The 15,287-nt window shown below is 44.9% G+C and overlaps 1 protein-coding gene across 1 annotated transcript in view; it reads left to right on the forward strand.

Annotated features, from left to right (window-relative positions):
- Positions 1-488: 488 nt before the first annotated feature.
- JAG2 (jagged canonical Notch ligand 2) overlaps positions 489-15,287 on the forward strand; it is a 70,484-nt gene continuing 55,685 nt past the window's right edge. The window contains exons 1-2 of the mRNA XM_051769985.1: positions 489-857; positions 1,128-1,451. Of these exons, the coding sequence (XP_051625945.1) occupies positions 489-857; positions 1,128-1,451 (693 nt within the window). The remainder of the gene's footprint in view (positions 858-1,127; positions 1,452-15,287) is intronic.

Consider the following 15,287-nt stretch of genomic DNA (forward strand, 5'->3'; position numbering starts at 1 on the left):
TGTAGGTGATCCCACCTTGAGCACTCTTCCACAGCTGTGCCAACTCCCGCATTGCCGGGGTGCTCCCACCCCAAGCATTCCTTGGTTGTGTGTACTCTTCCATGCCCATCTGTGCATACGCCCTGGGCAGTTCCACACGAGCGTGGGCGCACGCACCGCGTGCTCCCCTGCAACCAGAGGTACATCCACCCTACGCCCTCCTCCACGCCGCGGGCACACACACCCATCCCAGGGCTATCCCTCTAACACTGTGGGTGCGCGCACCCCGCATCCACCGACACGCGGAGAGCGCGTACCCCTCCCGCAGGCATCCCGCATCCCTCATCATCCCCCTCCACCACCTGGGGCCGGCGGGGCAGGGCAGGGCGGAGCGAGGGCCGCCCGCCGCCCTTTAAGAGCCGCGGCGGGAGCGGTGCTGGCCCCACCCGCTCGGCCGCGGGGCCGGGCCGTCCCCCTCATTAATATGAAGGCGGCGGCCGCGGCGGCGAATGGGTAATGAAGCTGTCACTCCGGCACCTACTTGTTGGGTGTCCGCGGAGCCGAGGCGCACAGAGGGCGAGCGGAGCCCGCGGGAGGGGAGCGGCGGCGGCGGTGGAGCGCTCCGGGCGGCCCCGCCGGCAGCCCATGCCCTGCGCCCCCCGGCGCGCTGCGGGCGGCTCCCCCGCCGCCCATGCCGCGAGCGGCCGCCGGTCCGTGGCCGGTGGGCTCGGCGGGCTCCTCTGAGGCGGCGGCGCGGAGCGGCAGCGGCAGGAGAAGGAGGAGGAGGAGGAGGAGGCATGCGGGGCGCCGGCCGGCCGAGCCGGGCCCCCCGCGCCGCCGCGCTCGGCCTGGCGCTGCTCCTCGCCTCCTGCGTGCAGGTAGGGACGGGGCGCGGGGGGCTCCGCTCCGGCCGCGGGGCGTCCGCGGGTCCCTTCTGCCTTCTCCCCGCTCCGTTTCCACCTTGCTCGTTTCTAATTTATATATATAATATTATATCTATCCATCTATCTGTCTGTCTCTCTGTTGAGCCCGCAGCCGGCGAAAGTTGTCGCGGGGAGCCGGGGACCCGCAAGCCCCGCGCTGCCGGCGCTGCACCCCCGGCCGCGGTAGTAACGAGGCTGTCTCTCCCCTTCGGCTTTTATTTTTAGGTGTCCCGCTCCACGGGCTATTTCGAGCTGCAGCTTAACTCGGTGCGGAATGTAAACGGCGAGTTGCTCAATGGGGAATGCTGCGATGGCATGAAAAGCCCCCAGAACCAGGACTGCTCCCGGGACGAGTGCGACACTTACGTGAAAGTCTGCCTCAAGGAATATCAGGCCAAGATCACGCCGGTCGGACCCTGCAACTACGGATTCGGATCTACCCCCGTTCTCGGTGGAAATATTTTCTATTTGAACAGCAACAAATACTCCCACCAAGGCAGAACCCCCGAGACGGGCAGGATTGTTATTCCCTTCCAGTTCGCGTGGCCGGTAGGTTGATGATCGCGCTGTCGCTATCACCCTTTTTTTTTGTGTGTGGTTCCCCCCCGCCCGCTCCCGTCGGTGCCGCTCCCGCGTTAAGAGAGCGGGGCGAGCCGCCGGTGCGCAGCCTGGGCGCGGCCGCCGCCTCCCGGGGCTGCGGGGCACGGCCGGCGGAGCGGGATGCGGGGGTGGGATGGGGGTGCGCAGCCCTCGCCCCTCCGAGAGGGGTGCGCGGGAGGGGGGGATGCTGTGCAGGCGCTCCGGGTAGCGGCCCGGCGGGTTGGCGGCGTGAGGGGGCTGCCGCAGACGGAACGCGAGAGGCTAAACGAAGGGAAATGATATTAACGAGGAGTGAAAATCCCCCCACCCCCGGGGGGAGCGGTGGTGGCGCGCCCGGGCCCGCGGGTGCGCGCAGCGCGGGGCTGCCCCCGGCAGGGGGCGCTGCCGCCGGGCGGGTCGCGGCGCGTGCCGCGGCTCGCGGAGGGCGCGAGCGGCCCCGGGGCGCGGGCGGGGCCGCGCGTGGCCGCGGTGGGGGGGGGGAGGCGGGGAGGGGTCTGTGTGGGGAGGTGTCCCCGCACCTGAGGGACCCTCACACCTGAGCTGGGAGGGGACACCCCGCACTTGGGGGACACCCCGCACCCGGGCGAGCCCGGCGCTCCCCGTCTCCCCAGGTGGCGCGGGTTGTGGGAGCGGGGGTTGCAGCCGCCGCCTCCTCCCGAAGCGCAGCCCTGCTCAGACCCCGCAAACGCCGGCTCCGTGTGTGTGTGTGTAACCCCGCGGCTGCTCTGCCCTTCCCTGCCCTCCTCTCCCCTCCGTGTCTCGTGGGGGGCTCTCGGGTGCGTTGCCTCAGCCCCCGCCGCCCCGTGCGCCGCCTGCCCCGCGGGGCGCATGGAATGATTTGGGTTGGAAGGGACCGCGTAGATCGTCCGGGTCTGACACACCCCCCCACCATAGTCAGGGACACTTTTCGCTGCACCGCGTTGCTCAAAGCCCCGTCCAGCCTGGCTTTGAACGCTTCCAGGGATGGGGCATCCGCAGGGGCCAGCGCTGGTCCCCGTCCTTGCCGGCTGGCGGATCCCTCCTGCTGTTTGGGGGTGCTGGGTGTGGAGAGCGGAGGGAGGGAAGGCCGGGCTCCCTGCCCGGCTGCAGGCAGGTAGGGTCCTGCAGGGAGTTTCACAGCTGTTGCCCTCGGCCCTTCCAAGTGGGCCACGGGGTGGGAGCTGGCAAGTTGCGAGGCGCTGAGGAATGGGGGTGGTGCGGTGCCCGAGCGCGGAGATGCGTATCGGGAGCCTCGGTACCTGCGGGCTGCGTTTGGCACCTGGTGACTAAACAGATGAAATGGCCCTTGCTGACCTCTCTGAAACGCAGGTAGCTCGCGGGATCTTTGCTACTTGGAAAACCCCAGCTAGGAGCGATCAGGGTTGCAAAAATGCTTCACTTGCCTTTCAAGCTAAAGGAAACCCGCTCCACGTAAATCAGTGAACTTTCTGTGCTGCTAGGGACCTGATGCTCGTGCCTTAAGAGCTGACTGTTATTTGGAGATGGGGGTTTTGCAGCAGTTAAATGGTTAAAAAAATACAGTACAACCGATAAATTTTTCTGTGCAGAGGCACTTAAGCTCTGGTTGCCAGGTTGGGGTGTTTTGATGGCCTTTGTTGGTCCTGTGGCCTGTTGAACTTGGAAACGTTCCTATTAATGTGTATAATCAATACCATAAAAACAGGGCATTTAGAACTGTGCTCTTAAGTTGTAAGATCAAAGGGAAAATTAATATTCTTTCTTCTCTTTATTGACCATTTAATAGAGGCTTGATGAAATCGTAAACTCTTCAGTAGGAGATTGCAGTAACATTAGCACCTCAAACTTTATATGTTATCTGCATGAGGAAGTAAAGGTAACTTAACTCACGCTTTTATTTTGCCAGTTTCTAGTATTGCTACTTGAAACACGAGGAGAGTTTGATAATCCTTGTGGTGCAGGTCCCTAAGCCCAGCCTTCTTTGGATTTTTCTCTGTTGGAATAAGCACATTCTTACCTTGCAGCTGCCGGATATTGTTGTTCTATGCTCACCTGGTCCTAAGTAAGGCCTGTTTGACCTGCCTCTTGCAGGTGAATTAAAGCAGTGTCTCCAGTACAGGGCCCTGTCTGCTGCTGTTTCTTGAGTTGTTGCCTCCAGCATTTTAAGAGAATTGAAATACTCGGGGTTTTTTCCACCATTTTTTTCTTGCAGCTGTTGCAAAGCAGCCTGTAATTTATTTAAACAGTGCCACTGCAGTCTAGTGGGTGGCTAGCTGATTTTTGGAAGGTTTACTGAATACTCTTCCAGCCTACCCACGGTTCTAAAAATAGGTTTTGGAGTAGTTGTACTTCTTAAAACAGTCTGTGGATGCACCTATGGAAAAGAAGTCCCTCCTGTATATTGTAGTTAGATCTTAACTCTTGATGTTCAGTCTGTTGATGGGGAGCACAGCATCTTTGTCAGAGCTGTACATAAGCAGTGTAGACTCTGCAAGGACAGGCTTAATTGTAATGCTAGTTTAACACAAGGGGCTTTTGAAGTAGATTGAGTTCCTGGGTTAGGTTTCAACTCCCTGGGGTAATTTCAAAATTATTCTCCAGTAATATTCTCTCTATTCAAGTTTGCAAACAAGAAACAACAAAATGGGCATAGCCTTTTCATATGATTTTTATTTTTGCTATACAACAGTAATGAAATTATTGCTTATATAAAATGCTGGGAAGGAGCAAGAGTAAAGAGAACTGGAAATTGTGTCCTTCTGAAACAAATTTGCTTTGGTGTTGGCAGGGAGAAAAGGACTTTTTTCAGTAGTTGTAGTTTGGATTTTTAAGACTAAAAAAATCCAACCCTAATGAAAGCCAGCATTGGTATATGTTCACTTCTTACTGAACCTCATCTGAACAATAACTCCCTCATTTAGAGACTAATGTAGTAATGCTTAAATTGCTTGAGGGAGGTTTTCTTGAAGTCTGTTTGATATTGCCATGTCCTGAGTTAGCAGTAGCTGTAAAGCAAGTAGTTTCATGAAAAGTAATTTGTTTTGGTTTACTGATTTTCTTTTTTTAATTTTACAAGGTAAAATTTTATTCCAAAATTTGGACAAGTGTCTCTTCTGTAAAACTGCGGTACCAGAGTTCAGTGACTTCTGGTGTTTGTTACAGTGTCAGTTATCCAGTTTATTCCTATTTCCTGTCTCTCTTTTTTAATATCATTAGTCTGATCTCTGATTTGCAAGAGGGAGCTTGGGATATTGCCAAAAAGTTCTTAAAATTGCTACCTTGGGATACATCATCCCCAGAAATCTGGCAGTGGGAGAGGCTGAGGAACGGCTAGAACAATACAGCTGTCTTCTTCACCCACCTACCTCACATTTATTTCTTTGCCTCCTGCTGTAAAACTTGAAGCTTAATGATTGTTTGAGATTGTTAACAAACAAATGATGCAATTAAAATTTATGTGCAACTTTAAAACAAAAAAGACAGAAGAATTCCAAGTAGCTTTGAAGAATGGATTCTAATCAGTTACACAGTTTAAGTTCATTAGTCTTAGCATTTTTTTTTCCTAGCACAAAGCTGTTTGTTCAGACACTGAAGCTTCAGAAATACCTGGCAGAGCAATATTTATCAATAGCAGTTAGGTTATTGGCAGACTTTTAGATTTGGGGTTAATTGAAGGTTAGTGCTGAAAATGATGCTCTGAACTATAGACATTCTGCTGGATGGGTGGAACCATTTTTTTGTACTCCTTTGCAAGATGGCATGAAATGGAGTTGTGTGTGTGGTTTTTCCCTCCACCCTGTTCTTTCCCTCAGGGAATTCACAGCTTTTCCTGTACCATAAATATTGGTATGGCATCCATTACTTCAGTTAATTAGTCATATAGAGGGATTGTTCTGACTAGTTGTGGATGTTGAAATCATGTATTACAGTATGCATCATTAGCTCCTCTCAGCCCCTCTGTTTTCGAGATCCTACTGTGATTGACAGTCAGTGCAGTGCACATATGAGTGCTGTGTACTCTGAACTCCCCAAGTGAACCTCAGAGTTCAGGGCTTTGGAGATAAGTAGCAGAAACAAGCATTTTCATCTCTTTTTTTCCCTTAGTACTTAGCTAGGACTCTGTGTACCTATCTGAAGGAGAGGTAGTAGAGGTTCAGGCAGCCCTCGCAAATTGCTTGAGTAAAGGGTGCCTTCCCCACTAGAATTGTGCAACTAATTATTTTTGTGAGCACTATACTAAGGCTTTTTCCTGTTTAGAGTGTGATTGTAGCAACACTTTCTAAACTTCTGAAGTACTGTTAACTTTCAGGTAGATTAAAAATGCATATATTTTTCATATCCAGGCTCTGTGTGAGTTTCATCCATATTCAGTCCACATGAGAGTCTCATCCAAATGCCTGGAGGGGCTCAGCCTTGATCTAAAGCATATACAGGAGCATGAACCATCAAATATGTAAAACTGCTGAGAGGATAACTTGGCTGCAGCAGTAAGTGATAAAATTCTTAGAAAGCAACCCATCTCCTCCCCTGCCAAAACCTGAGCAGGAATACTTGACCTTACAGCTTTTATTGCTTAATGGGTACAGCTTTGTGTTTGGCACTTCCACGTGTTGTCTGCTTAAGTTTAGGAATCTTCGTCAAGCTCTCTCAATCCTTCTAATTTGAAAAACGAATGTGTTCAGGCCCTGGAAGGCATCTAGCCTTGAAGCTCACTATCTGGGATCCTTGGTGCCTGTAGATATAGCCTGACTGTAGGAAATGCTCTTGTCTATTTTTGTTTGGCTGGTAGATCCACAGTTGGTCTACCTCCTGTCTCAACACAGCCATCACTGCTCTCTGATCAGGATCTTGAGGCTTTGTAATGAAAATATCCTGGATTAGGTTACTCGCTGCTCCCTGATGGAGTAAACATGCATCCTGTCAGCTTGGATGACAACCCATCGGCTTAAAAATTAGGCAGGTTAAAGTTTAGCACTGGAAAAGGTCCTTCTACACAGCTGTGCCAGAGGAACAGTAGGTATGTTTTTTTCACAAAAAGGATTACAATTAGACAAATGAAGCATCAAGTGAGACACAGCAGGCTTTACCTGTAATTAATTGTTCTTTGCTCCATTGATACTCTCCTTTATTAAAGTGCATGCAAAAGCACAGTTGCAAGCAAGACCTTAGGGCAGGGAATAAGAAGGAATTAAGAGCAAGACCTTCTGCCAAAATGTGAAATTCACCTGGTGTGGTGATGGGTTATAATGTACACGCATCACACCTTGTTAGCAGAGGAAATCAGTGTGGAAAAAGTATTGTAGTTAGTAGCTATATACTGACTATTTAACATAAATGTTTAATGTCTTCTTCGCTAGCAGCCTAAGTTTTTTTCCCCCCAGGTGGAAGGCTTTGCTGACAGCACAGAGCTTCCTTTTTTTTTACTTGACTATTTATTTATTTTATTTTCCCCCCCTGAACTTGGTGCATGATTACTGACTGCCTGATGGACTTGTCAGCAGACTCTAGGACTCCTGTGGAACTGCCATGCCAAAGTGTTTCATATTTTGCCAAAACACCTGCAGTCCTTTTACTTGTAGAGCCCTTCCCTGCTTTTTGCAATTTATGAACAAATATATTGTGGATCAGAAAACATGGATCTATGTTTCCTCAGTTTTGGGGAGCTAGATTAGGGAATTTGTATGCTTCCATCTGCTCGGTACTGTTTTTGCCTTGAAACCTTTTTGATCAGAAATGAGAGGTCGAGGGAATGGTTTTATTATATAAACGATATCCCTTTGGTTTCAAGTTACATAAATGCAAAGAGTAGTTCTCAGGTTTTGTTATGCTCTTTCTTAAAAGAAGATAATCAGGTGATGTTTTAGAGAGTGACTTCAGCAGTGCTGGGTAGTGACAACTCCAGTTGATTTCAATAGCAGCTGCAGGTGTCACCTCTAAAAAAGAATCAAGGCCTTAATGGTAACCACTTCAGAACCACTCTTTGAAAAAGGGATTTATTATTGGCATGCTGTGTGTGCCAGCAACTATTTGCAGCTTGCCCAGAATAGAAAGTCTAAAGACTTAAGTTTCATGTAACTATAGGAAATCTGTCTTCTAATTTTAAGCAGAAATTCTCTTTGCACTCTTAATCTTTCATGCATTGATGTCACTAAATCTAGAATTTCTTATGTCTTTGAAATAAATATGCCTCAAAGGACAGTATTCTCCTAACTATTTAAACTTTATACCTCAAAGTTCTGGAGGGGTTTTTGAATGTCACAGAGATGGTCAGATAGTAAAGAACACTTCTATTTATACTCCTTGAAAGCTTCCTTAAATAAACACCTGCTTATTTATTGGAAACATTGAGGCTGAAGTTAAAACTTGCAGACAAACTCCCTCACCTCCCAGCCACTGAGAGTGGGTATTCTTGTATACCTCTAGTTGACTTTCTAATCTTTATTCCAGAAGGTGCTCCAGCCAGCCTATCTGTGAAATGCTACACTCCTTGCCACACAGCTGGTGTGGGCATTAAATCTTTGACTGAAAATGGAATAGGTATTAAAGTAGTCAGGATTACTCTTACAGTAGAGGATATGAGCTGGAGAAGAGGGTGAAGTAGAAGCAGAGCATGTTTGAGTCACTGCAGGGCAGCGGAGGCTTTATAGCACTTTCTCTGGACTGTTTGAAGATGTTTCAAATCCTGTTTTCTCAAAAAAAAGTTTGCATATGAAAGGTTTGCTGAAGACATGACTACTTGTAGCTTTAATCTTAAACTATCAGGTTTATCTAGAGCATAGTTGTTTGGGGTAAGACCGTAATTGGTTGTGTTATATCAGACTTGTGATATTTGGCCTAATTGGGCTGCATTCCCACTGTATTGTAGGCAGCCTGAGTGATCCTGTGAAGTTCAAGTGTTAGTGTAGATGTTGAGGAACTTTGTGTGGCCAAAGCTACAATCTGTGTTTGATGCTATTGCTTGTATTCCTGATAAAAGTCCAGCTCACTTTGAATTACTACTGGAGTTCATTGGATGTCGGCACAAAAGCTGCAAAAATTAAGCTTCTGCCAAACAATAAATTATGGGAAACAAGTACATTTTCTGGATGTAAAAAATACCAAAAGAGCGTAGTGAGTGAGTTTTTAATCTGTTTGTTGTTAATCTGTACTGTTGCCACAAAATTTTTCTTGCATGAGAAGGATTGTATTTGAGACAGGTATGTAGGGTAAATTGTGATTTTGTTTTTTAACCTTTAAAATTACTTTTGTGCTGTCCCTGTGGGCCAGTGGCTGTCTGGCCCCTCTGTTGAGCGATGCCATTGAGTCACTGCGTGTAGGTGAGATGAGTGGAATTCATCCTTTTTGTGTAGTCTGACTCCTCTTGTTTTTCCTCTAGGTGTTGATTTGTGTGAGTGTTGGCTCTGGAGTACATGCTATGAACATACTTTAAAAACTACTCTAAGTTCATAAAGCAGCTATGATCACACCGTATTCTTAGTCATCTGCAGACACTTTACGTTATTGTGTGCCAGAAAGCTTCCCTCCCCTCTCTTCTGAAAACAAGCCCAATGTTTTGTCAACTCTGTGTGGGTCCTGTTTGCATTGCCTGCTCTAGTTCAGAGCTGCTTAGCCTGCTGAGGAGACTAGAAAGTGACCCTCCCTTTTCTGCCAGCACACACATTTACTTTCCCTCGTTCCTTTCCAGTTCTAGTTACTAATAATCCTCTGATCTGGAAGGAGCTTGAGAGCATCAATTTGGAAGGAGAGGTGCTGCCTCAGGGAGTGAGGAATAAGGGTATAATGGCATTGCTTCTGGCTCCTTAGTACTTAGCCATTTGCTTACTTGAAGGATAGTTGCTACTGTTCCCTGGCAGTAACTCCAGCCCTCCCTTCCTCTTCTGCACTGTGATAAACCTTTGATGGTCATCCTCTGGTCTGGCTTCTGATTAGTGGGTGTCTAAAACAGGTCAGTCTTTGGTCAGAGGTGACTGTTGGCAGTGGTGTCTGCCAAGTTCATTCAGTGTTTTTGAGCTGCACATTCAGGTCTCACGTGAGAGCTGAACACCCACATCAGGTGGGGCCTGAACACCCCCACCCCACCACTGCCCCCAGGGGGTGGGGAGTGAACCAGTGTGGGTACCTAAGAACATCTCTGCTAGTTCATGTTGGGCAGGATTGAACTTCTGCCTCCCGTGGGGTGTGGGGGCTCTGAGAGCTGCTCCTTCCCCTCTGTACACCCAGGGAGACCTGTTGGGATGGAGAGAGCTGAAGAGAGTGCTGTGATGGCTCTTGTGTAGAACCACCTTGTGTCAGGGAGGGGTGACCATCCTTGATTTAACCACAGACTTGTGGTGTCTTTGCTTACTGTACAAGAAAAAATACTGTATATAAAACTTAATGGTTAAAGGTGCTGTCTTTAGTGGAGACTCTGTCCATTGATAATACAGACAAGCAGTGATGTAGACTAGGACTAAACAGATGAGTTTATTTTTTTTAATTACTCCAGTGCCTTGGGCTTTTTTTTCTGGTCTGATGGCCAGATTTTGCTTAAAGGTGTTTAAATTTAGAAATCTGATGTGTGCAACATAGTAGATACACTTCACCATCACCAAAGATTTAAATACCATCTGGCTCTGAGAGAAATGCTTGCTATTTACCTGAAATGTCTCTACTGCTGCTTTTGATATTAAGCATTTTTTTTTTGTAATCATATCTGTGGAATGTTTTACAGTTATAAAATCTTGTTTTTCGAGAGTTGAGCTATACCTTATGCTCATTTATTAAACTTTGTTTCCAAGGGTTTTCTTTAGAGTCATAGTTAGCCTTTAATTTGTATATAAGGGAGAAAAGTTAAATGTTTATTTTATTAGTTGCTGTTTCAGATGCTAAATAAAATGTAAAAAGCATATTTAACATGAAGATCTGATAACAAGAACTCTGAGCTGAAACACATAGCAAGCCTTGATTTTTATCTGTGGTTGAAATGACTGTTTGCTTCTCAAGAGCAGTTAGAATGCTGTATTAGATGGAAGGGGCAAGGCATTTCAAGGCTAAATGACAATCTTAGTCTTACTTGATTAGAGCTTGCTGAGGTTGCTAAGAAACAGCCTAATAGTCCTTGAGTAAGCAATTATATGCCCCTTGGACAGATGCACAGGTGCTCATTCTCTGAAGTTGGTTTGTGTTTTTTTTTTTTTTTTTTTTTTAAATCTGAGATAAGACTGGAGTATTAGTAGATAAACTGCAATCTGTTTACATCCTGCTTCGGGCTTGAAAGTCCTGATTTTATATATTTGTTGTTCCCAGCCGGATGTGTTCTGGTGGGTTTTGTTTAGTATGTTACTAATTGATTATTATTATTATGCTTAAATTGTTCCTGCAATGCCTCATCTAGTTCCAGATAGTCCACTAGGTCTTTAGTCTCTCCAGTACTTTTCTAGTACTGTGAACACACCAGCTTAAGTAACTCTAGGCATCTAAAGTTCAGATTGCATAGTTTTTACATTTTTAAAACTTAGTGAGTAGGCAATAGTGATATTGATGCTGTAGAGCTAGCTTTTCTTACCCCTTCCAAAGCAGTTCTGTTCATGCAAATTGCAGTGAACTATTGTACAAGGTAGCAGTTAACCTAAAACATCAAACAGGATTCTTTCAGTCTTCCCCCCCCCCCAAATATATATGATTCTGGTTATAGCGTCATAAAATTGAAATGTCTACCTTAAAACCCAATCTACGTTTTTAATGTAAAAGGTCCTGGATTGCAGATGAAAAACTTAAGTTCTAATTAGGGAACTTCTTCATCCTTGGAAGACTTGATTGACATGTGCTTTGAGCAGTAAGTTGAGAAATACTTAAATAGCTTAATTATTGATCTACTCCAGTCAAGACTGAAGTATAAGTTTTCTGGAGTGTTCAATTTTTGGTACCACTTACTGTTCTTTCTATTGATTGAGGACAATTTTAACAGCACTGGTTTGGTAACCTATGCTACTGCTTAATAAATAGGTTTTAGTGTCAGTTTCTTTCTCTTATACCATGTAGAAAAAAAACCAACAAAAAAACCCCCAAACCAACCAAACAAAAACCCACAAACAAAAAACAAAAAAAACATGGTGCTTTTTATGGTTTTGATTCCCTTATGTTACAATAACATGATTTTCCTTGTATTACAACATGGAATTTTTACTGTAACTGGCTACATGCAATCAGCAAAGTCTAGAAGTCTGACCATGCTTACTTGAACTGTTAAGAGCAAGTATAGCTGTCTGTTGCCCCTCAGTAATGACTAGATTTTGTACACAACAATGACCTGATAGCACCCTTCTGTTGGTTATAAACTGTTGTTTAAATCATATGTTTATATATAGACCCCAAATATTTTAGTATTGTATTTGGCCGTTGGAGACCTTTGTAGAACAGAGTGTTGTTTCTGTGATTCATCCCCACATATTGGTGCTTTCTCCTACCAGAAAGTGAAGAAGGGAAGGAAGTAGGGAAACTGAAATGTTTAGACTTGGACGCACACCTAAGGTGTTGGTTGTCAAATGTTTAGTGCTCCTGCAGTGCCTTCTGATGTTTGCTGTTAAGTAACCCTGATAACTTCAGGGCTGTATGGTTTATATCTTGTAGTCTCTTCATATCCCTCTTGCTCTATAAGAGGTGAGGGGTAAGGTGGTTGCCCCTTGATTGTCACAGGGTTTAGACAGAAGTACAAACTTGCATATTAACTGATCTCAAGCTGTTCATATTTACTCCTAGATCACTGGAAACATAAGGTAAACAAAATAAGCTTTAGCTGGCATGAAGCAATAGTCTTGACTTGTGGTAGCTTGCTATCAGCAATAATTTGTTTGTCCCTGAGCCTTTAGGATGGATTTTCAAGATTTGGTAGCCTGTGAAACTTCAGCTTGACAAGGAGTCTGGGGAAGTCAGAACAGCAGAATGAGTGGTAAATGAAGTACTGAAACTGAAAAATAGTCACTAGTACCTACTTTTGAGATACAAGTCCAGCTTTGGACTAGCAAAACTAGTCTCCAGGTTTTGCTAATATTAGGTTACTTTAGATGGCTTCGTTCTGTTCTCCATTGATACTCATCCTTATGAGGAAAGAGTGCAACCTTGTTACCCACCAGAGGAGTAACTAGGGGTCAACAATGAAATGAATTTGAAGACTTGCTGAGATAATATGCCTTTCATAGCTTCCAGATCCATGTCAATGGGAGGAGAAGGGTGGAAAAAAAATAGAGAAGCATTCTGAATTTACATGCTTAGAGTAAATTTACAGGGCAAGTGCTTACTTTCAAAGGCTGTTTCATGTGCTTTGCTACACTTGTTACCCTTTCCTTCCGAAGGTGTGCCCATTTGTGAGGTTTGTCTGAGTTGTAGTAGTAAAAAACTGTATCAGATTCCCCTCCAGCTTATGTGAATATGAAAGATATGATTGGTTATTAAAGTTCAGATGCTGCTTTGTTATGGTGGGATTGATCATGGCTGTTGTCATATATTCAAATAGATACCGTGGAATTGTGGGCTACCTATGCTATTGCTGTAAGCAACTAATTTTTAAGAGTAATTAAATACAATGTGGTGGTTGGTGCTGCAAGCATGTGATAAAGATTTACTGTAGCCATAAAGTATTGTTCAGAAGATTCAGTCTTGCTGCTGGAATATGATACAAGATTTTTTTTCAGGAACATATTTATAGACTTATTTTTTCCCAACTAAACTTTGCCTCTACCATGTGTATTTAAATGTGTGCATAGTCCCTGTTTAATCCTTTATTCAAGTTCCTTGCATGAGTTGGATCTGCATGAAAGATCTTGCACCCACTCTTAGAGTGGTGACTCTTACTTTTCTGCTCAACTTCTTCCTGCAAATGTACAGAGAACTAAAATAAGGTGCTTTCTATCTGTTGACTTCTCTGCCAGCCTCTTTACCATTTGCAGAATTTGAAAACTGAGCTGGTGTTTCACTTGGGGCTGAAATGAAGGACAGATTAGGTGTGTTATTCCTTTTCTCTGGATTAATGACACTTCTGTTACTAGCCACGAGCAGATCTACAATCTGTTTGATAAGTCTCTTGTGAAAATGTGAAGTTCAAATTGACTGAAGCTGTCGTGTGACTCAAGTAGCAATAAAACTGAGACAATTGTGTTGCTTTATGATGAGAAGATCTGTAATGATAGCTGTGCTCAGAGCCCACAGCATTGGGATGTGTCTTGTTTGGATCTGTATGAATATTTAATCAGTCAGGGGTTGCTGTTAGTGTGGGGCAGTAGAGTCTTTATCTCATTTGTCCTCTTTCAGCTGTGACTGCTGCTGCCCAAGTAGCTCTAGAGGTGACTCAGTTGGGTAGGACTGATGAGAGAGATGAAGAGGACTTAGAAAAACGATGCTGTAATCCCCACTCCCTTAGGAGCAGAGGTTGAGTGTGGGCCTCTCCTCTTCCTAAGGCAAGACATCTAGGCTCATTAGCTGGAATTGGTTTTGTGGGCATTTGCTTTTTCAAAAACAAAGGGAAAGATTGCAGTGCTATCAGCAGCTAACAATATTTAAAAGGGGTAAGATTAAAACACTACTCTCTGTTCCTGGGAACTTTGCATACACAGAACTTGGGGGCATATCTTTTTTTTTAATGTATTTGCTTACCTTCTTAGTATGCATATTTCCAATACAAAAGAGTGCATGCAGGTGTTCTGTGTTTAGAACAATAATTAAAGTATGTTATTACATAGTTAGCTTAATTCCCTCTTGACTTCAAGTTGAAATTATAATGATGCATGGCTTGAAGTGCCCAGAGGACACTAATACCCATGCCACATGGAGAGCAGAGGGGAGGGGAAGAGCAGTATTAATTACTAGTTCATCTTTGAATTCTAAATATTAGCATAAAACAAGTCTTGCACTAACCGTTAATGGGTCTTCATGGTTGTTACACACACTTCAAAAGAGACAATCTAGCTACACTTTCATTAATGCAACAAGAAAGTGTATGTATAGTGGGCTCAATTTATCTTGGACTTCTTCCAAAACTTTAGGAAAAGAGTAGGACGTGGATACTTGGTTAATATCAAGTTTGTCTGAAGCAGTTCAAAGGTGGTAGCAGGACTGAAAGCTTCTGCTGAAATCTAATAGAAGGATGCTGAGATGGTACCCAACTGTCTGCCTGGTGTTGTACATGTCTCTTTATAAAAGGCTTTTTTCTCTGTTCTCTAATTTCATCAATACTTTCTTCTGTTCTTTGCTATTGGATTAGCTCAGTGGATTTCTGGAAAATGCTAGTGCTAGCTCCAGCTGTGCGGGAGAGGACTGTGTTATATTAGCTGGGAAGTCATGAAAGTATCTGAAGATGTAGCTTGTTTATTTCCTTTTATGTAATGATCAGGCAAAGTGTCTGTTTACACTTAATCCTATGACTCTCCATCTAAATCAGTGTGTTTTGGTTTTGTTGCTTGTTTGGTTTTGTTTTTTTTGTTTGGTTAGTTAGTTTTTTGTTGTTGTCATCCAGTAAAACTGGATACTAGCAAAAAAAACCATCTACTGGAATTGCTACTCTGCTCTCTTGTGTATAATTTATGATTTAATCTCAATTAAAAATCAATACCTGGGGTTCTTCCTGTTCAGGATGGAAGAGAAGGCTGTTATTTAAGGTTCTAGCATGTTTTCAGGATTGATGCATGTAGGGATAATTTCATTTTCCTTCCTGCTGCTTCTGCTCTAGAAACTCCAGAAATGTAACCTGGAGGTGTTACACTAGACTCTGCTGTTTGAAAGAGTTACAATACAGAGTGATACTTGTTTGACTGCTCTCAGGTAAGATAGTAGGATGCTGTCTCTTCCTCTTGTATG

This window comes from Manacus candei, unplaced genomic scaffold (genome assembly GCF_025592945.1).
Source record: "Manacus candei isolate 608988 ecotype Guabito, Panama unplaced genomic scaffold, ASM2559294v1 h1tg000113l, whole genome shotgun sequence".
Lineage (NCBI taxonomy): Eukaryota > Metazoa > Chordata > Aves > Passeriformes > Pipridae > Manacus > Manacus candei.